Source organism: Sus scrofa, chromosome 17 (genome assembly GCF_054392235.1).
Source record: "Sus scrofa isolate SSC_HxYL_T2T_F1_AM1 chromosome 17, Sscrofa_HxYL_maternal_Yorkshire_Landrace_v2.0, whole genome shotgun sequence".
Classification (NCBI taxonomy): Eukaryota; Metazoa; Chordata; class Mammalia; order Artiodactyla; family Suidae; genus Sus; species Sus scrofa.
In genome coordinates this window covers 6973598-6999343 of record NC_139399.1, presented here as the reverse complement: position 1 = coordinate 6999343, position 25746 = coordinate 6973598, and the positions used below count along the sequence as shown (strand labels likewise).

Below are 25746 nucleotides of genomic sequence, written 5' to 3'. Positions count from 1 at the left end.
AGGATACAAAAAGAACTCTTACAATTCAGTAATAAAGCAAATCCAATTTAAAAGTGGGCAAAAACTTAGACAGACATTTCTTCCAAGAAGATACACAAGTGGATTATAAGCACATGAATAGATCCCCAACAATATTAGTCATCAGAAAAATGCAAATCCAAACCACAATGAGATGCTACTTCACACTGTCTAGGACGGCTATAATCAAAACAACAGGTCACAGTAGGTGTTGACAAGTATTTATAGAAATTGAAATGCTTACACACTTTGGATAAAAATGTAAAAGGGAGTTCCCATCATGGTGCAGTGGTTGACGAATCCGACTGGGAAACAAGAGGTTGCGGGTTCAGTCCCTGCCCTTGCTCAGTGGGTTGACGATCCGGCGTTGCCATGAGCTGTGGTGTAGGTTGCAGACGCGGCTCGGATCCCGCGTTGCTGTGGCTCTGGCGTGGGCCGGTGGCTGCAGCTCTGATTGGACCCCTAGCCTGGGAACCTCCATATGCCGCAGGAGCAGCCCGAGAAATGGCAAAAAGACAAAAAAAAAAAAAAAAAAAAAAAAAGTAAAATGGTGCAGCCACTCTGAAAAGCAGTATGGCAGTTCCGCAAAAACCTAAACAATTACCACATGATACAGCAAGACCAGTCATGAGAATATTCCCAAAAGGAAGGAAAACATGCATTTATACTAAAACCTGGTATTATGTTATAAATGTTCACACTGGCATTATTAACAATAGCCAAAAAGTGGAAACACCTCAAAGGTCTAGCACCCGATGAATGGATAAATAAATATGGTCTGTCCCTAAAATGCTGTAATATTCAGCAATAAAAAGAAAGGACGTGCTAATAACTTGCTACAAAATCAATGCACCTTGAAAACATGCTTAATGAAAGAAGGCAGTTACAAAAGACCCCACCTTGTGAGATTCTATTGATATGAAACACCCAGAAAAGGCAGATCCTCTTACAGAGACAGGGAAGAGAGTCGTGGTTCCCCAGGTTTGGGAAGAGTGGGGAAGGGGACGCTGGCACAGGGTGTTGGCTAGAAGATATAGGGTGTCTTTGCTGGGTGATGACAATGTTCTAAAATTGATTTGACAACTGTATAACTCTAGGAATACACTAAATGTCACTGAATGTACAATTTAAATGAATATTTTATATTTCAATAAAGCTGTCACCAAAAAATGGCTGATGCTTTGGGGTCAAGAATGGTGTGCTGTTCAACTTCACAGCACTGGCCAGCATTCAAGACAGAAGAGAATTAACAGTGTGCTCTTTTGCATAGGAAAAAAGGTGTCTGTCTTACTCATACTACATCTATAAGATTGAAGGGAAAATCTGTGGTTCACTGCTCAAAGTACCGAGTGATTTATAATTCCCCAAATTAAGAGTTTTTGGGCCCCCAAACTGAATACAAATTACCTTATGTTTTAGCGTATCTATCTGAATATCCATTTCAGTTGGATTGATTTTTACAACACCATGGGCACTAGGCTCTCCTTTTTCATTTTCATTTACTTCCCTTCTTGCCATTTCCAAGCATTCCTTCAATCTGCAGAAATGTATAGAATGAGGAAGTCAAGTTCTTTAAGAGTAAATAATTAATAATGACTTAAACAGATATATCTTCTATCATATAACATAAACAATCCTGTAAATTATGATCCTTTCTCATTTATTTGATCTAATATTGTTTGAAAATATAACTAAATTATAATTTCAGATAAATAACATCAAGAATTTTACAAACATACACAGTAGGTAAAGTGTTAGTAGAGGTATGTACATATCACAATTCATATAGATTTCTTATAAATAAGGTATTTATATCAATTTTTAGTATGTTAATATGAAACATTAACTTAGTATCTTATTAAATACTGGGAATACATCAGAGATTAGCACCCAAGGTGAAGGAAGAACAAACTTATATGTGAATGTTTAGAAAAGATAGAAGAATACATTTGGGTACCTACTGATCACAGCCTACAAGCAGAAAATAAAGTACACACAGAAAACATCAAGTCACTCACTCAAAATAGAAAAAAGAAACAAGAGAGAAAAATCTTTGGAGTCTGAGTTGAGGGGAAAAAACCTGCCAGGCTTTAGAAGAAGGAAAATCAGCAGAGAGAGAATGTGTAACAGGCTCCTCAAGACTGTTTTAAGAGATCTGGAAATCTTGGTTAGTGAGATGTTGACAATATGCAAAGTGACACAGAGAAAGTTAAATGAGAAAACAACATTGTTGAGAATCAGTAGATTCAACCCTAAGTAGGATCAACCTTCAGTATCCACAGAGTTTTGCTTCCAATGCCCTCACATATGCTGTGGATGCTGAAATCTTCAAGTCCTTTCTACAAGATGGTGCTGTATCTGCATATACCCTGCATATCCTCAAGTACACACATTCAGTCTTCTCTAGATCCCTTCTGAAACCTAGTACAATGTCAATTACATGTAAATAGTTGTAAATGCAATGTAAGTACTATGTACATAGTTGCCGCCTGAGACCAACCCAAGTTTTGCTTTTGGAACTATCTGGAATTTTTTTTCTGAAGTTGGTTGAATCCAGGGATGTTGAGGGTGAAGTGTACACAGCAAATAAACAGAAAGGAAGATGGGTGGGGGCTTCACAGACATTGGGAAACGCTAGTCTTTTCTTTATTTTCTGAGTGGTCAAAACATGCTCACTGAGATTATTGTACTTTAAGTCATACTTCAAATACATAACTATATATATATTTGTATGTATGTTTTCTAACTCAAAGGGCAGAAAGAAAATATAAGCCAAATCAAGATAAACTTTGATGTTATTACACATGACACAGATGGGTTTTTAGATATTAAAATACTTGCATGCTGAAGGGGAAGAACACTACTAAAAGAAGGAAGATCACCAAAAAGAGCAAGGATATCCTGCAACAATAAAAACTCAAGGTAGACAATGAAGACTAGCGTGACTATAAGCAACAGGCACTGTCTTGACGGTTTTGGAAATCCTTAGCGTGTAAGCGTAATAGTACGACACTGGAAAAGTTTCAGACTGTGCTTTTAGTTTCCACAGTACATTTGCAAAAGGGAAATTTCTTTAATTATGAAAATGCATATATAAAATGTGCTTGTTTCTAGGTTTTAATAATAATTAATCATTGAAATGATTTAAAATATTAAAATTTTACCCAGTAATCTCTTTTTCTAATCCATCATTTTTCTTCTTTTGCCGATCCAACTGGCTTTCCAGAAACTGTTTTAACTCCATAAGTTGCTGTAATTCTTCCTTTTCTTGCTCAGACTTGGAAAAATAAATTAAGCAAAGTTATTTTTTCCTATCTAGACACTTATTTGTCTTTCTTAAAAATATTATTTTTTTGGCGTTCCCACTGTGGTGCAGCAAGTCAAGGATCTGATGTTATCTCTGCAGAGCTGTGGGTTTCACCTCCTGCCTGGTACAATGGGTTAAGGATCTAGTGTTACTGTGTCTGTTGTGTAGGTCTGTTGTGCTGCTCGGATCCCTGGCCAGGGGACTTCCATATGCCAGGAGAGTGTCTGAAAAATACATATATTATATATCATATAAATATATACATATGCACATATATTAGGGTTAGGATTAGGGTTAAGGTTGGGGTTAGGGTTACATATTTCTTATGAGTTCATAAGTGTTTCTAGTGAACCACAGTTCATAAACTTGATGTCACAAGTACAGAATGCAGAAATAATGACTTTTCTTAAAACAACCAATTTTTCATTTTTATGATTTCTTCATTTTCTGAAACTGAAATTGCCAAAATTTATGTGTTAAAAACAGAGGTTCTGACACATAAAAGACTAGTATTGATAAAAATCTTTTTCAAAAAGTAGTTATATTTACAATTCAGTTCTAAACATGCCCTGGCAACATTTTCATCCATAGTTCATAATACTCCAGGTTTTGTTCATCACATCTTACTAAAATCATCTTTGAAAAATTCCCACTCAATTCCCTTTACATTTCTTTTTAGGATCACATGGCTATGGGATTAGATATGTCATCTGTAAGCCTCTTTGCATAAGTTTTGGTTTCTTCTTTGCTTTCTTTTTTTGGGGGGGCGGGGGGGCTGGGCCTGCAGCATGTGGAAGTTCCTGGGCCAGGTATCAAAACTGAGCCATGGTTGTGACCCAAGCTGCTGCAGTGACAATGCAGGATCCTTAACCTGCTACACCACAAGAAAACTCCCCTCCTTTTTCATTAGCTATTTTTCTCTTTAAAGTTGAAGTCTTTTCTATACAGCATATAAAAATATAACTCTTCCTTGATTCTTACAGCTTTTTAAGTTTCTCCCCTTCCGTTGGATTCTAGCATTCTTTAGTGAATGGTCTCATTCACAAATTCAGATTTTCATCAATTATTCCCTTCTTTTACCCTAAAACAGGATTTTTTTGGCTGTGCCTCTGGGACGTCAAAGTTCCCAGACCAGGGATCAAACCTGCACCACAGAAGCAACCCAAGCCACTACAGTGACAATGCTGGATCCTTAAATTGCTACACCAAGAGAGAATTCTGAACTCCGAGTTAATTAGGAAAATCTGATCGTCTGCCTTGCAATTTCACCATTTTCTGAGTGTCGTCAATGACCTTTTCCTTTACTCTTTGATCCTGCTTTACTTGCAGCAACTGATAAGCTGAAACCATGCTTCTCTAAGCCCACTTCCTGTCTACATGGCAGTAACCCTTGAGGTTCAGTCCTAAACCTTTCTGTACCTGTTTTTTTGTTTGTTTGTTTGTTTGTTTTTTAATAACTACACCTGTGGCATATGGAAGTTCCCAGGCTAGGGGGTGCATCAGAGCTGCAGCTGAGACCTACACCAGAGATCATGGCGACACTGGATCCTTCACCCATTGATCAAGGCTGCATCCTCATGGATTCTAGTTGGGTTCTTAACTTGCTGAGCCACAAAGGGAGCTCTGGCACATTTTTTTATTTAAAATCTTACCACAAAAATCACTAACTTTCTGAATTCAGTTAATGTCCTTGATAAAGGGAAATTATGCTACAGCAGTAAGTAGCATCAATGTAAATCCAATAAATACATTTTGTCAATGAGACATTTCCTATTTTATAAAATATCCGTCCATACTACTAGTAGTAAAATTAAAATTCCTTTTCAGTATGACAGGAATTAGACGACTAACTTACCAAACTTGTACTTAGTGAGTTTCTCCGAAGCTGTTCAGTTTTGGCAACTTGCTTTTTGTTCATCACTTTTAACTTGGCAGTTTGAATTTCAAGCCTAAAATGTGTATTTTACAATAATTATTCTCATACATAGATTTTAAAAATACCTCACAATTTGTAAACAAATGTCTACAGAGTCATTTATGTAAGTTCTAAAATTTTGAAAAGTAGATGATTTGGCAATCATGCCAATTTTCGAGTTGTGTTTCGTGGATCATGTGAAACACTTAGAAATAATGGGGACATACTTGGCCTTCCAAAACACCCCAAAGCTGAATTTTCTACCCAGCTTCACAACGATGCATTCTTTATTATCCTTCCTGATATAATTCTTATACTATACTGCTTATCTGCTTTATACTTATACTCAAGTTATTTTCTGTGCTGCTCTATTGTACTTTTGCATGTGATCCTGGGTCTCCTCAGCACACTTCAGAGCTTCTATATGTAGTTCTTGTGCTTCTTGCAACTAAAATAAAGAAAACAAAATTGTGTTTTACCTACAAATACACCCTCACCCGTTTCTGTCTTTTATGACTACTTTTTGTGCCATAAGAATGGAGCTGACCTGTTATGACAGAGACCTTATGGCCCACAAAACCTGAAATATTTGCCATCTGGTCCTTTACCAGTCACTGACCTCTCCTCTAGTACTAAAACACAACATGGTTTAAATTCAATTTTATCAAATGCGTATACACACTGATAAACTGGCCAAAGGGGGAAAGTCAGAGAATTACCTTAGAATAAACATTTATATTTTTGTCTTCCAAGTTCCATATCAACTATAACATTAAATATCCACCTATGTGAGTGACCATGGCCAGTCCAGGGATTATGAAATTCTCTTGGTCTAGTTGGACAGTATCTACACAGGAGCCAGGATGTGTGGTTCTCAGTCCCAATCCCACCCCTTATTAGCCGTGTGCCCTTGAGCATACCACTTACATTTCTGTCTGTCTCAGTTTCCCCCATCTGAAAAATGGAGATAATAATAGCATCTACCTCACTGGAATGTTGGGAAGCTTAAATTGGGAAATGCATATAATGTACTTAGAAGAGCAGGTGGCACATAGGAAGTGCTAAGTGTTTGCAATTAGCATTATTACTGTTGCTATAGCGTATGTTCTAAACAATTTAATGTTTAGGCAGATAGCATGCCAATGGACATGGTCTTCTCTACAAGTCACATGGAAATCCCTCTTCATACCATTGAAAGTGGCGGACAATGGGGAGCCTGAGGCCCAGAGCAGATGCCCAGAACTTCAAAGACTTACGCTAATTCCACCAACCCACTACTATTTTTTTCCACTTATAATAATTTATAACTTACTTCCTCTCTGTACTACTCACTGGTCAGTGACCATGGACTACAATGCAAATAGCACCTGGATTGAGTAGTACTGATTGATAGTACATGACTTACACGACTGTTAGAGGAAATGTTAATCCATTGGCATGGATATTTCCCAAAGTTCTGAATCAATTTATTCCCAGCAACTGTTTATGTCCAGCTGCTCCAGCAAGTACTCGGGTGAGAAAATTAAGGTTATGGCCTATCAAAATCAGAATTGCTGCCCCCAGAGCTTTACAATTGGTGAAATTCTCTCCATCTGGAAATCCCAGTTTTGGCTACATAATGAAGGAAAGCAAATTAGAAATTTTTTTTTTCATAGTGAGGGAGAAAAATGAGCATTCACTTGAGCAATTCTTCTTGATTAAGTGTTTTTATCTTATATTTCATGCTTAAAAAAGAATTTAATAAACAAAATTTTATATTTCATCTCTAAGAAGGAATTATTGGTTTGGCATAAAGTACTTAACCTAATCCTAATAACTGTTAGGCTAAAATATGTTCAGTTTATGCAAGGAGAGGTGCCATGCATATCCCATAACATTCCCTGAAAGACAAATGTATACTTAGACAGGATTATTGCTCATGACAACAAGTTAAAGCAGTGTGAAATGAAGAGCTAAGTTGTCCTGCACAGACCAGATGACAACAGCTGAAGAGGACAGGGTGAATGATGGAGAAAACAAGCTTTCTGCAGAAGGAGAGACTGGGAGCAGGCCCACATAAATGGAGGATTAGGCGAGAGGAAAAGAAACTGAAAAGACAGAAAGGACAGCACAAGGAAAGGCCAGGAACAGGTGAAATCAGCCAGTTCACTCAGAGGATAAAATCCAACAGCAGGGAAATTATCCACACAGGTCCACACCCTAACTTGAAAATGAATGTTTACAGTGGCATTCTTTATAGCCCCAAAGTGGAAGCACACAAAGGCCCATCGACTGGTGAAAGGATCAATGTTTTAACTATACAGCAGAGTATTGCTCAACAATGAACAAAATGGAAGTGCTGATAATGGGCTGAAACATGGTAAAACTTTGAAAACTTTATGTCAAGTGAAAAAAACTAGTCATGAAGGACCACGTACCATGTGATTCCATTTATATGCAACGCCCAGAATGGGCACATCTGTGGAGAAATTAGCCTGGTACCTGCTTGGTGCTGAGGGAGATGGGGAGCTGTGGGTGATCGCTAAGGGATGCAGGGCTTCTTTTTGGGGTGATGGAAACATGCTAAATTTGATTGTTGTGATAGTAGCATAACCCTCTAACATAGGAAATACTGAAATATACAATTTAAGTGGGTGAATTATAGATATATGAATTATGTCTCTGAAGTTTTAAAAAAATCCAGTGGCAGGATCTAGATAATTTTCTTAATTCTCTACTACATGAGATCTGAGTATCTCCATATTTCAACAACAGAGCTCAATTGAAAAGAAAAGAAAGGCAAAGCCTAATTTCAACTGGTTTGTAGAATGACCTCTCTGCACAAGTTAATCTGAAATCCACAAAATAAATACACACAGATGCCATACCCTTCACCAAAGTGAAGGTAAGAAATTGCAATTTTTTTGATCATTCCATTAAACATTCTCCTCTGATTTTATCTGGCTTGTCTGATCATCGTTGTAGAGATATCACTAAAAAGTACTGTTGAATAGAAAAAGCAAAGTCTCTCAACTTCTCTGAGGAGTGATGTATCATTCTCTACTTTCCCACGGGGAAATAGAATAAGAAAAATACAGCATACAAAGAGCAGAACAAAAGCAGTGTTTAAGAAATGTGTGTAATTAAGATAATAAAATGGAAATAAAATAATTGTAAAGAAAATACAAAAGAAAGCTGTCCATGGGAATTACTATCCTAAAGCCTTTTATGTTATACATCAACATTTAACAATCTCATACATACTTTACTTGTCATTTGATGTACTTTCTTCTTTAAATCCTGTCTCTCATCTTCTAATTTAGCACAATCACGTAACATGAGTTCCAATGAAGCCTCAGACAGCGACTGCTTTTTTAGGGAATCAGCCAGTTCTTGTTGAAGTTGTTCCACAACCACCTAGTAAGATACTCTGTCACTGATTTTATAAATCACCTTATTATTAGTTACATTAATAATAGTTAACTCCAATATATGTGCTTTGAAAACTATCACCACAGACATCAATCCACCTTCTTCTTTCCTTCACATGCACACCTTCCAGCTCACTGAATTTGGTTAAAGATACAGCAGGTGTTACCCTCCTGCCTTCAGGACATTAAGTTATTAGCAGACAGATTCAGGCCTGCTCCCCACTCCCCCAACCCCGCCAATGAATGTGCAGAGCTCTACTAACTCCTGAAGTCTCATAAAGAAATGGAGGTGAAAAAAAAAAAAAAGAAAGAATAAAAAAGAATAAAGGCATTCTCTTGGGCCCAGTGTGTTAAGGATCCAGTATTGCCATTGCAGTGGCTGGGATCACTGCTGTGTTGTGTGCCGGATTCCTTGCCCAGGAATTTACTCATGCAGAAGGCAGCACCCACCTCAAAACAAACAAACAAACAAACAAATAAACAAAAAAAGAAAAAAAATAGGTGCACAATTCTAACAGGTAGTGGTAAATTCCACCTTGTTGAACATATTCCCTCCTCGCTTCCATTAACTTCAGAGTTCTCACTGTAAATATACTTTGATAAAACTCAAACAAAACAAAACAAAACCAAAACAGAGTTCCTCACAGATTCAATTTGGTGCTCAAATGAGGTCACGCCCATGGATTTCAGGGCCCTTTGGTAACCTGGCCTCTACCTGCCTCCCTGACTACAGCCCCTACAGCCCTCGCCTCAACCCACTCTGTTCCTGCCTCTCAAGAACCCTGTCACCTCTCATTACTCTGAGGATAGGAATCCAGTGCAAATTTGATCAATCAGAGAGCTACAGTTCTGTGCTGGACAAACTCATATCCAAATAATAGTAATTGAGCCATAAAATGAGAATATGAGCAACTCATTGGTACACATGTTCAAAGTAAATTATCAGTAGCAGTGGGAAGATTAAATCAAATGCAGTTTTGTTAAAACTCACATTTGTCCCAAATGAGGATTTAATGAAAAGCAGATGCCTTTAAAGAGTAGAGAGGTTATTATAAGAACACATGTTTTGAGACAAATATTTCCAAATTTAATTCCAATGACCATGAATAACATTGTACCATTGAAACAGGTATGAAAGCCTACTGAAGGAAAAGCACTATGAGACACAGCACCTGCACTTCAGTCCATCTGGGAATCTGGATGGGGCTGTCAAGGCCATCCGTCCACGTGAATATTAATATCAAATACTCATACTAGGTATGAGCATTGCGTTGATCTTCTCCACCGTGACATGACAATGAGTGACCGTAACGACTGAAATTATCATTCTAGCAGTGTAAGAATAAATTAATATCTGTCTCTATCTATTAACAATTTATAACTTAATCTCTTAAAATTTCTTAGGTGACATCTTGTCTTTACTCAGCATCAAGCACTCTCAGGTCTAATTTTGGTTTCTGGATACAAGCTATGCTTTCAGGCTAATTTATAGCCTAAACACACACACACACACACACACACACACACACACACACATATAAAATATCTATATGGCCTATATAAACCTATATTTTTCTTATATTCAGCTAGAGTCAAATGTGGCCATCATCAAATTTTCCTTCAGGAAGTCTGACAATTCTCTTTCTTTCTGGACACTTACTTCTCTTTCCATTGCCTCATTTTCATACTGATTAATACTCTCTTTTAGGTGACTATATTCCTTAGTTAACTCCTTGTTTCTTTCCTCCAGCATCAGATATTGCTTTTCACTTTTGGCTTGAAGACTCTTCACAGTATCCTGAAACTGGTCCTGGATGTTAATTACCCTTTTCTGCTGGCTCTCCTTTTTGTTTTGCAAGTCATCCAGCTGCTGTCGCAGCAAGAGGTTTTCACTCTCTAGTTGGGATAATCTCCCCTTCGAGGATTCCTGTTTGTCCATGTACTTCTTCACTTTGCCTTGTTCACTTGGAGGCATGTGTTCAATTTCCTTCTGACACTGTGCTTGGCTTAGGTCTCTCTGTACAGGTACAGTTTCAAACACCAAAGACTTTTCTCTGAGAGCATCTCTCCCGTGATGGAGCTCGGTTTCTAGGCCATTGGATTTTCCTTCAGACTTAGACAGTTGCTGGGAATGCACCTCATTATCTTTCAGGTTAGACACATCCAAATTTATTTCATCTTGTAAGGGTAAGCACTTATCTCTTCCTCTCTGGAAGGCAAGTTCCAGGTCTCTTTTTGATGTCTGACTTTGCACTTGATCATGGGTGGCAGCCAATCTAGAGCGGTATGATTCAACTTGCCTTTCCAGTCTTTCTTTATTTTGTCTTTCATTCTCCAGTTCAGACTTCAGCATTGTATTCTCAGCTGTCAGTTCATTGCGTTCCAAGATTATTTTTGTTAATGTTTCCTCATTAAGTTTTATTGTCTTTCGAACTTCAGCATACTTCTTTTTTACAATTTTCATGTCCATAAAATATTTCTTCTCCATTTCCTGGTTATGATTTTCCACTGCCTCTATTTTGTGTTTTAACATGGCAATTTCATTCTGTGACATGTGGTTTTTAGGCAACAGTTCTTTTGCTTTTTCGTGACTCTCATCACCCTAGGTAAAAACAAAGGAGACTTTTAGCTAGTACTCAAATTGACACCTGATTTCCTCTCAAAGACTAGACTATATATTTATACCATGAGAAGACTGCAGTAAATGGATATCCAACAGGAAAAAATGAAAGTTGGATACATCCCTCAGACTTTACACAAGCAGAAATCTCCCAAAATTAAAAAAAAAAAATTAACTGAAGACAATGAATCCAAGAGAATAAAAAAGAAACCACAAGAGCATTTTAAAAAGCTCAGAATTAGAAAGGCCTTTCTCTGAATTACAAGAAAGCCAAAAGGCTTAAAAGAAAAGATGAATACATCTGACTACATTGAAGAATTCCATCTGGTATCTCAGCTATACAGCCACCCCACAGGAAGAGCGTTATCTTTGTACATAGTTTGAACAGACTGATTTTCCCAAACACTTTTTTCCAGAGAATGTTTCATAAATATTCCACTTTCCTAATATTTTTACAGTTATAGGAGTTACATCCACTGATAACTGACAAATCTAGTCACTATACTAAGAACTTCCATAAACAGCAATTAACTCACTATGGCAACTCTGGATGAAGAACTTACACATATAAGCAAGCTGAAGGGTTTTCCCCAGGTCTTCTGTTTCTACTATGAGTCCTCTACATTATATCACAACTACTTCTGTAGTATAAATATAAACACAAAGGAAGCCTTAAGTTTCACTAATGGTAATACACTAATGGTAAATCAGGTAAAATTTATAGAGCGCTTCTTAGAAAATCGTGAGATTATTTGCTGCTACAATAACGTTAATTCCTCTTTAAAATGTTTTAAATAGTAATAGACATGAAATGGCTAGGGTCACTGCTATGGTGTGAGTTCAGTTCCTGGCCCAGGAATGTGGTAGGGGCAGCCCCAACAAAGCAGAACAAACAAACAAAAAACCAAAATGCACACAGGGATTTGAATCAAGAATGTTACTTGGAGTTCCCGCTGGGGCTCAAAGGGATTGGCAGTGTCTCTCCAGTGCTAGGATGTAGGTTTGTTACCTGCAACTGTGGTGGCTTGGATCTGCCTGCAAACTCCACATGCTGCAGGGCAACCAAAAAAGGAAAAAAAAAAAAGATGATTACATTGTTGAATGGACCAAAAATGCCAATTATTATGTTAATGATTCAGCTCAATTTACCTTCCATTCCTCCATTCATAAAACATATACAAAGCATCTACTAGAATCCAAGAATTGCAAGAAAATGATCATTTAAGCTGTGTCATAGTTCATATTTAGGATGAGATCACTTTTGTTTGTTTTAAACTTGAATAACATATATTATATCAAAGGGATATGATAAATAATGTGGGTGAAATAGAGTTCAAAATGTGAAATTTGCACCAAAGATTAATTTACCTGGTTCAGATTATTTCTCACCGCCCTCAATTCCATGTCCAGTGCTTGGACAGTCAGTTCAAGTTGCTGTTTCATTTCAGCTTCTTTATCATATCTTTCTTTTCTTCTTCTTAACTCCTTCCTAGTTTTTTCATATAACTTATAAACATTTCTTCTTTTCTCCTCTTCTTGTTTTAAGGTGCATCTGTAGTTAAATATGCTTATCTTAAAATTTGTTTTGTTAGGAAATAAAAGGTTCATTTTATGATCTGGTTCTTCATAGTATACTAATGAAATGTCTATGTTCTCCATTTTTTTTTTCCTTTCCAGGTCTTATACTTCAATTCATCACTTCAGTCTCTTCATAGAAATAGAAACACTTGAAACATAGCAATGAAAAAAAGTTCTGCTTCTTAGTAAGTTTTAACCAATAGCAACTAATGAACAGTGTAGGAAAGAAATTTTGAAGCTATTCAGTAAAATTAGAGTTGAAAACTGGCCTTTTCTCCACATAGTCCTAATTCCTGTTCCATTAGGACAGCCAATTTAGTTTCTAAGTAAAAAGAGACGGTGTTATTTAGAAACAAGTTTACAAGCAAACTCGAAATGAAATTGAACCTTCATGAACTATCACAGGTACCCCTAAATGATTTATAGTGCAAGCTAACCTCTGTAGATGTCTTTTACAGAACATCTCTCTGCACATTACTATAATCCCAAACCAGGCTAGGGAGTCTAAGATCTGTGGCCTTACACTTTTTTCCCATTTTTTTGAGGGCGGGGGCACACCTGTAGCATATGGAAGTTCCTGGACCAGGGATCAAGTCTGACCTGCAGCAATGACCTATGTCACAGCTAGGGCAACACCCGACCCTTAATTAACTACTGCACCAGGCCAGGGATCGAACTGTGGCACTCCAGAGACAATGGCAGATCCATAACCTGCTGTGCCACAGCAGGAACTCCCTGCCCTACACTTTTTACGTTTTTCCTTTTGAAACCCTTTCAACTTATCTTGTTGATTATTATCTACTTAATAAATCATTTTAAACCCTTTTTGGAACAAGATGGGATTCCCATTAATTCATTTAAAAATAAAGAATAATATGCGCTTTCAGCATAGATCCTTTAACTTTATCTGTGTAAGAGAATGATGTTGAATAGATTAATCCATAGTCACTTTCAATTTTATCTTTTCTCCATCCACACATAAGAAAATTGCAAAAGTATTTAAAAAAATTTGTCTTTAGAAAAAATGACCATTTCATATGTCTGTGTGTGGGAATGTAAAGCAAGATATAAAGTAATCTTCCTTGAGAAAAACTGAGAAATATGGATCGAGGAGTTTCTGCTGTGGCACCATGTGTTAAGAGTAAGGATTATCTCTGTGGCATTGTCAGTTTGATCTCTGACCTAAGAAGTTTCATATGCTCTAAGTGCAACTGAAAAAGGAAGAAACAAATAAACGAACCGAAAGAAATATGCATCGAAGATGTTTAAAAAGTTCTTATACTTTAACCAAATAATACAAAATTAAAGAATTTACTCAAAATAAATAATCAGAAATGAAGACATGAATTTATAGAAGATGTTCTTTTGGAGCATTAAGTATAATACAGAAAAATGAAAAACAACCAAAATTCAATCAGTTAAATAAGCAATGAGGTTTTCATAAGGTGGACTTCAGTATGGTCATGAAAATGATGATTTAGAAAAAATACATTAAATTGTTACAAGTTTTCACTGTTAAGAACTTGCTGTATTATTTCTAAGAATTCCATATTCCACAATACTAATGATGTTTTCACCCATATAAATCCTGGAAGGTAAGTTAGCAATTATAAAACTTTGCTTCGACGTATGCATCATGAAAGTAAATAAAAATAGTTCAAATATGTCTTCAAATATTAAAACCAAGATGCTCGGTACCTCAAACTGTAGAACTCTTGTTGCCACCCCAGTATTTGGTGTTCTAACTGTGATTTCACTTCTTTTGCTTCTGATAGCTCCGTTCGTAACCCAATGATCTTACTTTTCATTTTTTTAATTTTTCCTGTAAGTAGTTCATAGTGGCTTTTTTTAATCTCTAGTAAACTGTCATCTGAAAGAACTGAATCCTGCTTTTTCAATACGCTAACAGAATCTGCATTCAGAAGAAAAGAAAGAGGGAAATAAAATATAAGAATTATTTTTGTAGATAAAGGACCATGTACTTTGTACATTCACACATCTGTACCTTGAACAGATACATATTGAGTAGCTACAATGTGGAAGGCATGATATTAAGCTCAGCAGATAAAACAGATAAGACCACTGGCTCTTGTTTAGCTTAAAGTCTAGCAGAAGAGAAAGACACATAATGATAAACTCAGATAGGTACTATAAGACAAGAGAGTTCTAGGCTCACATCACAAAATGTGACGTAGACTGGGTCAGGGAAGATTTCCCGAAGGAAGGGATGGCTACACTGAGACAAGAAGGCTGAACAGGAAGCACGGAGCAAAGGAGGAAGAAGAACACTGCAGACAGTCTGCAGCACATGCCCACATGCTCCTGCAATCTGATTCTAGCCAAGACAGAGGAACAGAGGAACAGGTACCAATTTATCCTCCTACCTGAAATAAGCAAAAGCAAAACAAACAGAATACACTAAAAATGACATTCAAGACACAGGGCTTCAGGCAATGAAGGACAATGATCCCTGAAAACACATGAGCTTATTAGCCCAAAAACATCCCAGCTCACTGCCTTGAGAGAATTTTCAGGTCATGACACAGGGAGAAGGACTGAAGTGGAGGCCACCAGGCTCCCTAAGTTGAAGGGATGATGCTGAGAGTTTGGTGAAAGCAAAGCAGATGGAGATCTTAGGTCAGAACATGAGAGGAGAGGGAGTTCCCTGGTGGTGAGTGGTTTAAGGATTGTCACTGCAGTGTCTCAGGTTGCTGCTGTGATGTGGGTTTTATCCCTGGCCTGGGGACTTCCTTATGCCACAGGCATGGCCAAAAAGGGAATTAATTGATGAAAAATACACGAAAAATCATTTTAAAAAACCATGAAGCAAAAATTGAGAGAATTGCAAAGAGAAACAGACAAATTTGTGATCATAGTCTGAGATTTCATTACCCCTCACTCAAGTAAGTGATAGAAAAGACAGGCAGAAAATCGGCATGGAGATATTAAGACTTGAACATCAACATTCTTTACAAGTAGCCATAGAACACTTCCCAGAAAGGACTCTATTCTGGGGCATAAAATAAATCGTAACAAAAGGAGTAAGTCAAAAAGATCAAAGTCATACTAAGTATGTTCTCTGACTACCAAGCAATCAAATTGTAAATCAAGAACAAACCTATCTCTGGAAAACACTCAAATATTCAGAAACTAAATAGCACACATCTAAATAACCCTCGAGTCAAAGACGCAATGAAAAGAGGAGTTGCAAAGTATTTTAGACTGAACAAAAATGAAAACACATCACACTACAATTTATGAAATGCTGCTTACTTACATGAAAATTTATAGTACTGCATGTCTATATTACCAAGGAAGAAAAGTCTCAAATCAATGACCTTGGGCTCCACCATGCAAAATTAGAAAAAAAGCAAACTAAACCCAAGCAGGCAGAAGAAAGGAAACAATAAACATCAAAGACAAAACTCAATGAGAAAGAAAACAAATAAGACAATGTGTAAATATCGATGAAACCAAATGTTTTCAGGGGATGAATAAAAGTGAGAAACACCTAGCCAGGCTGGTGAGGAAAAAAAAGGTGAGGGAATGCACAAATTACCAATTTCCAAAATGGCTAACATGATATTGCTACAGATTCTACAAATATCAATGGAAAGGCAGGGTAATATTATAAACCTTATGTAAATAAAATTGAAAACTCGGATGACATGAGTAACTTGCTTGAAAGAGAAATTACCAATGCTCAATCAAGAAAGAACAAATAGGAGTTGCCATTGTTGCTCAGTGGGTCAGAAACTGAATAGTATCCATAATGATGCAGGTTTTATGCCTGGCCTTGTTCAGTGGGTTAAGGATCTGGAACTGCTGTCAGCTGCCGTGGACGCTGCAGATGTGGCTCAGATCCAGTGTTGCTATGGCTGTGGCAAAGGCTGGCATCTGTGGCTCTGAATCAGCCCCTTGGCCTGGGAATTTCCATAAGCCCTGGGTGGGACCCTAAAAGGAGAAAGAAGGAAGGAAGGAAGGAAGAAGGAAGAAGGAAGGAAGAAGGAAGAAGGAAGGAAAGAGAAAGAAAGAAAGAAAGAAAGAAAGAAAGAAAGAAAGAAAGAAAGAAAGAAAGAAAGAAAGAAAGGAAAGAAAGAAAGAAAGAAAGAGGAAAAAAAGAAAGAAAAGAAAGAAAGAGAAAGAGAGAGAGATAGAAAGATAGGAAGGAAGGAGAGAAGGAGGGAGGAAGGATGGAAGAAAGAAAAAAATAAGCTAAAGAGCCCTGAATCTAAAACACAAATGAAAGTTCTAGGTAAACTCCTTTCCACAAAGAAAATTCCAGGTCCAAATAGCTACACTGATGAATTCTAACATACATTTGAGTAAGAAATAACAATTCCAGGATTTCCTGTTGTGGTTCAGTGGTAACAGATTTAACTAGTATCCATGAGGATGCAGGTTTGACCCCTGGCCTCACTCAGTGGGTTAAGGACCCAGCATTGCCCTGAGCCTGGGAACTTCCATATGTAAAAGAATGAAAGAAAAAAAAAAAAGAAAGAAAAAGTAAAAGAAAAAAATATTAATGCCACATAAACTCTCTTCAAAAAATGAAGATGAGAAATATGTTCCAAAGCATTCTATAAAATTAGTATTATCCTGAAACCAAGACCAGACAAGGGTCTTGGAAGAAAGAAAACTATGTCATGAAAATGGAGGTAAAATTCTAAATTAAAAATAAACAGGAATTCTCATTGTGGTTCAGTGGGTTAAGACTGAGACAAATATCCCTGAGGATGTGGGTTTGATCCCTGGTCTTGCTCAGTGGGTTAAGGATCCACCGTTGCTGGAAGCTGAGACATAGGTTGTGGAAGCCAGTCAGATCTCACATTGCTGTGGCTGTGGCATAGGCCTGTACTGGAGCTCTGCTTTGACCCCTAGCCTGGGAACTTCCATATGCCATGGGTGAAGCACTCAAAAAGACCAACAAAACAAAACAAAACAAAACAAAAAACAAATTAAATCTGAAAACACATTAAAAGGATAATTCATCATGACCAAATGGGGTGTGTCCCAAGAATGCAGGGTTGTTTTAACATTTAAAAATCTATTAATGTTAATCACCACATGAACCAACTGAAAAAGAAACATCCTGGGACCATAACAGTAGATGAAAGAGCCACTTGACAAAACTCAACCTCTTTTCCTGATAAAAAACCTCCAGCAACCTAGGAATACAAGGGAACTTCTATGTGATAAAGAGCTATCAGTATCCCACAGTTGATATCATATTGTAATGAAGAAGAACTGAATGATCTTCCCAGGAGTTAAGGAACAAACAGGAAGAGCTTCTTCTACTCCTATGCAGCACAATATTAGAGTTTCCAGCCAGTGCAATGGATCAAAATAAAGAAACAGAAGGCATTGGAGGGGAAATGAAGAAGTAAAACTGTCTGCTAACCAGCAGGCAACATGGCTACGTAATAGGAGTCAGTTAATTCCACCTTCTGGGCCAGGCTGCTTGCTTTGGTAAATAAAGTTCTGAACTGCAGCCGTGTCCATTAATTCACCTGTTGTCTGTGGTTATGTGCCATGGCTCAATGGCAGAGCTGATTAGATGGACAGAGAATGTGCTGGCTGCAAGTCTTAAATATGAACTCTCTTTAGTCAGATAGTAGTTTAAGAATGAAAAACCCTGACAACCTTTGCTTATTTAGAAAATCTGAGAGAATCTACAAAAATCCACTAGGACTAATAATAACATGAGTTCAGTAAAGTTGGAGGACTCAGAATTGAGTCACAGAAACCAACTCTAATTCTATAATCAGAATAAACACTCAGAAATTAAAATTTAAAATATACTACAACTGCACCGAGAAAAAAGAAATCCAGTTACTCTCATAAAAGATGGAAAAATCCATACACTAAAAATGACAAAATATTCCTGAGAAAATCAAGGAAGAAAGGTCTCTATAAATGGAGAAAAACAATTGTTTAAGGGTTGAAAATTCAACATTGTTATTAAGAAGTCAATTCTCCCCCAAATAAATCTGTCAATTCAACATAATCCAAAACTAATTTCCAGTAGATGATCAGATTATTCTTAAAGAAACTGACAAACTGATTCTAAAATTCATGGGGAAAGAAGGCTATAAAATGGGCACAAGATAAAGTTAAGGGACTGTGGCTTTAACCAGACAGCAAAGAGAAGCAGCAACTGGATTTTAAGCAAGGGGGTACCATGATAAGGCCAACATTTTCCAAATACACAGTAATTATGGTTTCAGGAGATGGAGTGGCAAGGAAAAAAGTTCCCAGGTTACCCAAATATTCTAGGAGGGAAGTGACGGAAGTCATGCACTTCAGTATTCTAGGAGGGAAATGATAACCGGACCTTGGGTGAAGGCCCAGGAGAAAAGGAGAATCACAAAAGCGCAGTGAGTGGGAATTATCACAGCCCTTTGCCTGAGAGCATATAATAACTCATTATGTAAATCATTTTTCTGAGACAGACAGCACAATAACATACCTGTAGTCCATGTACAGTACTAGACAAGCTATGTATGTATTACTACACTATACACAAAAAGGCTTTCTATGTATACAACAGGCCTACCTTTACACTCCGTGCCAAGTTGTTCAATTAGCAACATAGCATTCATAGATTTAGAGGAAAGCAACTCACGATCCTTGGAAGCTGTTTCAGGTAACTGAGTTAAGTCATCAAAGTCATCCACAGAATTAATTTGCTCTTTGACCTACAAATAAATAATAATCTTTCACAATGTCTCCCAAATATTTATAAAAAATAGGTGTACAGAGATGATAAATATCCATATTTTATGAAAGCAAAAACATAGATACTTCTTTAAAAAAACTTTTATGGAAAGGATAACCTTATTAATAATGTTTCTAAACTTTTGTTTGTTTTTCCAGCCACGCCATAGTGTATGGATGTACCCGGGCTAGGAGTCAAATGAGAGTGGCAGCTACAGGCCTATGCCACAGCCAGGGCAAGAGGGATCTGAGTCACATCTGCAACCTATGCTGCACCTTGTGGAAAAGTTGGACCCTTCACCCACTGAGTGGGGCCAGTGATTGAACCTGCATCCTCACAGGGACAGCACTGAGCCACAACAGGAACTCTCTGCAACAAAGCAAGATTTTCTTTTTTTTTTTTTTTTCAATCCTTCCCACAGTATGTGGAAATTCCTGGCCAGGGATCAAACCCATTCCATCACAGCAACCAGAGCTGTAGCTGTGAAAATGCTGAGTCCTTAACCTGCTGGGCTGCAAATGAACTCCTCTCTACTTTTCCTTTTTCTTTTTTTTTTTTTCTTTTTTTTTTTGTGGCTGCATGCATGGCATGTGGAAGGTTCTGGGCCAGGTGTCACATCTGAGCCTCAGCTACATCCTATGCAACAGCAACACTGGATCCTTAACACACTGCACCACACAGCAACTCCCTCTACTATACCTTTTATAAACTACCTTTTACTACAGGATAATATTTTTTATAATTAATTTTTTACATTACCTTGTTCTCTTCATTAGGTGTTCTCTTTATAGGCCTGAAAAAAAAAAAAAAAACAAAAAAAAAAACAAACACTCTTTGCAGGCAAATATTAAATACTTAAAATACAAAGAACACCTAAACTCATTTTTTATATAAAATCATTGCATTGGCAATAATGATTCTACAAAAGGGATTGAACAATAAATAGAAAGAGTAACATTTAAGGGCAAAGCCAACAGACCAATAATAATATTAACAAAAGCATTAATGTTAGATCAAGCTGACAAGAGGAAAACATTAATAACATTACTTGCATTATGTGCTAGGAAGGTGTATATCAGGGGTTTCTGTTGTCATTTTAAATGAAAGCTAGCTATTATTTTGTTGTAATAAAAGCTAACCGATTTGGAAAATATCGCTTAAGACTTTCTGAAAGAAACCCTTTTAAAAATCATGGTATTCATTTTTTAAGGACTAACGAAGCAACTACCATGCATTGTTATAAGCACTTTATGGGTCTAAAAGGCATTTTAATCCTCACAACAATTCTGGGAGATAGGTAATACAATAGGTACTTTACACAGAGAGAAAATGAGGCACAGAGAGGCTAAGCAACTTGCCCAAACCTGGATAGCTCTTTAGTAACAGACCCAGATTTCAAACCCAGGAAACCTTCAACACTTGTGTTTTAGAGCAGGCTGAGACAGTAATATTTATTTTTAAGTGTTTTAAAGTCATAGGATAGCAAATTAACCTATATTATTATGCCATGTCTAGCTATAATTACAAATGATTTCTGAATCTTGCTCATGTTTTTAAAAATAAAAAGACTTTAGACCTAGGCAGTATTAGAAATCATTTTTTAAATTTATTTTTATTTTTTATTTTTTGTCTTTTCTAGGGCCACACCCACAGCATATGGAGGTTGCCAGGCTAGGGGTCTAATTGGTGCTGTAGCCTCTGGTCTACACCAGAGCCACAGCAACATGGGATCTGAGCTGTATCTGTGACCTACATCACAGCTCACAGCAATGCCAGATCCTTAACCCACTGAGTGAGGCCAGGGATTGAACCTGCAACCTCACGGCTCCTGGTTGGGTTTGTTAAACACTGCACCATGACAGGAACTCCTAGAGATCTACTTTCAATGAAGATTTGCTTTCTCAAAAGAAGTTCATCAGCAGGCATTAATTCACCCATTCAGCTGTTTATTCATGCATTTACTATATCTTTATTGAGCAAACAATATCTGTCAAAAGACAGTTTTGGCACAGGAAGCATGGCTTATGCCATTTAGAACTTTATCATCCAAAAGTGGTAATCTGCAATAGACTTGTTATATAGTTTACTTGTCTGTTGTTTCTAAACAAAATCTTCCCTTATTCCCTAGAATCCAAACAATTATGAAGTTAACATAGTCTGATGTTTTAGAGTACCTCACAAAATCAGTGATGCAAAGACCCTGTAATATCTAGAATCCTCAAGGAATTATTAAATCCTATTCAGTGTGGCCTAGATGTTTGCATATTTATGATTATATAATTTCAGTACATATGTATGATAGTACAACTTCTAAGTAATCATCTGCATATTCAATTATTTAAGTATATTACACTTCACAGCCAGTGAACAAATCCTTAGCATTAAACTACATGAACAGAAGGATTGTGCAGTTAGTTCACCATACTATTTTAAAGGCAATGGAATACAACCAATAAGCTTTCTCATGTTGCAAATGTAAACGTCCTCTACCAGATCATTTCCTACAGACAAAAATACTCCTGAAATACCCATCTTAACATAAGAAAGAAAACTCCCTTGAACTCCACATTCCTCTTCAGTTATCACAAGGTTCTCTACCCCTTTTCCCAGTCAATATTCTCTAAGGAGTTGTTTACTCATATTCACTCCAGTGTAGCTTCCATGGGGCCACTGAAACTACTTCCAGTCAAAGGCACTCATCCTCATCTTAGCCATTCAGCAGTGTTCAAGTGAAATAATTGAGCACGCATATTATATTATGCTGTTCTATTCCTAGAAAAAGTAGTCAATGCTAATCTTTTTTTCGCCTAGAAATAAAGAACTTGTAAATTTTACCTGCCATCATCCTGATCTCTTTCACTTAAGCTTCTGTCATCATTCACGTGTAGTAAATCAATAGGCAGTGAATCAGCCTTCTCAAATATTGGTGGAATCACAGGTCCTTTTGATGACCATTTTTCTCTTTCATTTTTCCATACTTCTTTCATATGCATGCCAGAACTGCTGCTTTAAAAAAAATCCATTTTAAAGACAATGTTGTCTAATAATTTGACTGACAAAGAATAAAAAACAATGTTTGTAAAATTCCTACTCTTATCCACCTTAAGTAATTTATTAATTCAAAAAAAAATTGCTATGCAGTACCAACCGTATTCAAGGAAACACAAACTCTTGCTTCAAAGACAGTTTACAATGATGATACAATGTGATACGTAAGAGTTGTGAGGGACTCTAAGGAAGGTTTTAGAGAGGAGGTGAAATTAAACAGAGGAGATCATGAAGAAGAGAAATGGGAGAAACTCTTTCTACTTAGAGATTAGAATGTGAGCACAATGATTAGGAACATGACATCTAGGTGTTTCCAGGGAACTTGGATGGTGAAGCACAAAATACATGGACATGAGTAGAGAGATGGGTCTGGAAAGACATTCTGAAGAACCTCAAATGTTACACTAAAAATCTAGAGTTCAATAGTTAAAACAAATGATTCAGACATGGGAGTAATATTTAGTTTTATACTATATTTTCTTTTGTTTCAAAGTGTAATAATGCTTAATTTAAATGATTTTTTTAAAAATAGGAGTTCCCGTCGTGGCGCAGTGGTTAACAAATCCGACTAGGAACCATGAGGTTGCGGGTTCGATCCCTGCCCTTGCTCAGTGGGTCAAGGTTTCGGCATTGCCGTGAGCTGTGGTGTAGTTCGCAGACGCAGCTCGGATCCTGCGTTGCTGTGGCTCTGGCGTAGGCTGGCAGCTACAGCTCCGATTCGACCCCTAGCCCGGGAACCTCCATATGCCGTGAGAGCAGCCCAAGAAATAGCAAAAAAACAAAAACAAAACAAAACAAAACAAACAAACAAAAAAAATAGCACAGGGCACATATAACCTGAAAAAAGCAATCAAGGAAATGACTTGAGGTGGAAAAGTTACTTTTATAACATCCACATTCTGGGGTGACAGTGGCATCATCGCTACAAAAAGAGGTACCTCAACCTGCTCCCCTGCCAGCCAAAATGGGGAATCCACCCATGGACAAAACTGGCTTCATGGAAGTTATAGGATCTATCAGAAGACACCAAAGGTCCTAGAAAGAGTCCTGCCCATCTTGTATATTGAATAAGAGACATACAGAGCACATCCCAGCCTTGGACCCAGCCTGACCCATGAACCGGCCCCAGCCACACGTAGACACTTCCAGGAAGCCCCTGGAAACACTTTACGTAGATTAGAGAGCCTTTGTGGAAATCCACGTTTCCAGCAGAGAAGTTCCAGCACACCACTGGGGCAAAAAATACAAGGTTGGACACACTGGAGAGGGCATTTATTAAAGACTAGGAGAGGTGACTGCTACTTGAAAGGCAAAGACAGCAGTGCAAGACTTCAAGGAACTTGAAAAATCAAGAAAGCATGATACCACCAAAGGATCACAATAATGTTCCACTAACCAATCCCAAAGACATGAAGATCTGCGTTCTACATGATAAAGAGCCAAAAGAGCAGTTTTAAGGAAACTCAGGGAGCTAAAACACAGAAAGACAACCCAAGAAAATCAGAAAATAATAAATGAAATGAAAATGTTAACAGAGAGATAGAAATAACAGTAATTAGGGGTTCCCACAGTGGCACAGTGGAAATGAATCTGACTAGGAACCACGAGGTTGAAAGTTCAATCCCTGGCCTCGCTCAGAGGGTCAAGGATCCGACATTGTCATGAGCTGTGGTATAGGTCGCAGATGTGGCTGGGATCTGGCATTGCTGTGGCTGTGGCATAGGTCGGCAGCTGCAGCTCAGATTAGAGTCCTAGCTTGGGAACCTCCTTATGCCACAGGGACAGCCCTAAAAAGACAAAAAAAAAAAATAATAATTAAGAAGGACCAAGTAGAAATTTTGGAGCTAAAGAATAAAATGAATAAAAGGCAAATCACGATGAAGAGCACTGACAACAGAATCGAAGCAGAAGAAAGAATCTGTGAGTTCTGACAAAGTAAAAGAGAATGAAAATTTTCAAGATAGCCTATGTGAATTACCAGGTACCATCAATTAGGTTACTACACTATTGTAAAGATAATAGAATACAATCAATAAGCTTTCCAATGCCAGAAAGGCAAACAGGACTAAATTGAAGAAACAGGTCCTCTCCTGGGTCATTTGCAACATTAAAAAACAAAACAATACAAAACAAAACCTAAATCACTCATCTTCACATAAGAAAGAAAAGAGAATTCCCTTGAACTCCACATTCCTTTTCAGTTGTAGCCAGTAAATATTCTCTAAGGAGTTGTTTACCCTTATTCACTCCAGGGCACCTTCTATGGGGCATATTTCTTGAAACTACTTCCAATCAAAGGCACTCATCCTTATCTTAGCTCTTCAGCAGCATTCACCTGATAGAGCTGGCCATTCCTTTGTCTTGGCTTGTATACTATATTATGCTGATCTATTTCCAGAAAGAGTATTCGCTGCTAATCTTTTTTCTCCTAGAAATAAAGAATTTGTAGATTTTACCTGCCATCATCCTGATCTCTTTCACTTAAGCTGCTGTCATTCTTCACATGTAGTAAACCAGTAGTAAGTGAATCAGCCTCCTCCAATACTGATGGAGTCACAGGTTCTTTTGACATCATTTTCTCAATTTCCTTTTTCCATTCGTTGTTCATGGGCATGCCAGGACAGTTACTTTTAAAAAGAGATGCATTAAGAAGCCAATGTTTTCTAAAAATTCTACTCATAGTTAAACCTTTGTTGTAAAATTCCAATTCTTATCCTTTTAAGTCATTTATTGATTCACAAAACAGTTATGAAGTACCACCTGAATGCAAGGGAATACAAATTCTTGGTTCAAAGACAGTTTACAGTGATGATACAATGTGATGTGCAGGAGTTCTCATAAGAGAGTTGTAAGTAAATGTAAGGAAATTTTTAAAGAAGAGGTAAAATAAAACAGAGGAAGTCATGGGGAAAAGAAATGGGAGAAAGTCATTCTACATAGAGCGGCAAATGGGCGCATAATGATGAGGCACATGACATGTAGGTGTTTCTAAGGAATTGGAAGGAAAAGTACAAGTTACATGGAAGCAAGCAGAGAGATGAGTCTGCCAAGAATGTCCGAAGAACCACAAATGTTACACTAAAAAGCTGGAGTTCAGTGTCTCAAAGAAATGGCACTTAGATATGGGAGAAT

At 37.4% G+C, this 25746-nt stretch overlaps 1 protein-coding gene across 1 annotated transcript in view; it reads right to left on the bottom strand.

Annotated features, from left to right (window-relative positions):
- LOC110258846 (ankyrin repeat domain-containing protein 26) overlaps positions 1-25746 on the bottom strand; it is an 82677-nt gene that overhangs the window by 16945 nt on the left and 39986 nt on the right. Inside the window, 12 exon segments of the mRNA XM_085004472.1 lie at positions 1426-1555; positions 3183-3295; positions 5181-5274; positions 5618-5688; positions 8484-8636; positions 10311-11252; positions 12639-12822; positions 14547-14760; positions 19405-19546; positions 20326-20359; positions 22402-22569; positions 25071-25241. Of these exon segments, the coding sequence (XP_084860598.1) occupies positions 1426-1555; positions 3183-3295; positions 5181-5274; positions 5618-5688; positions 8484-8636; positions 10311-11252; positions 12639-12822; positions 14547-14760; positions 19405-19546; positions 20326-20359; positions 22402-22569; positions 25071-25241 (2416 nt within the window).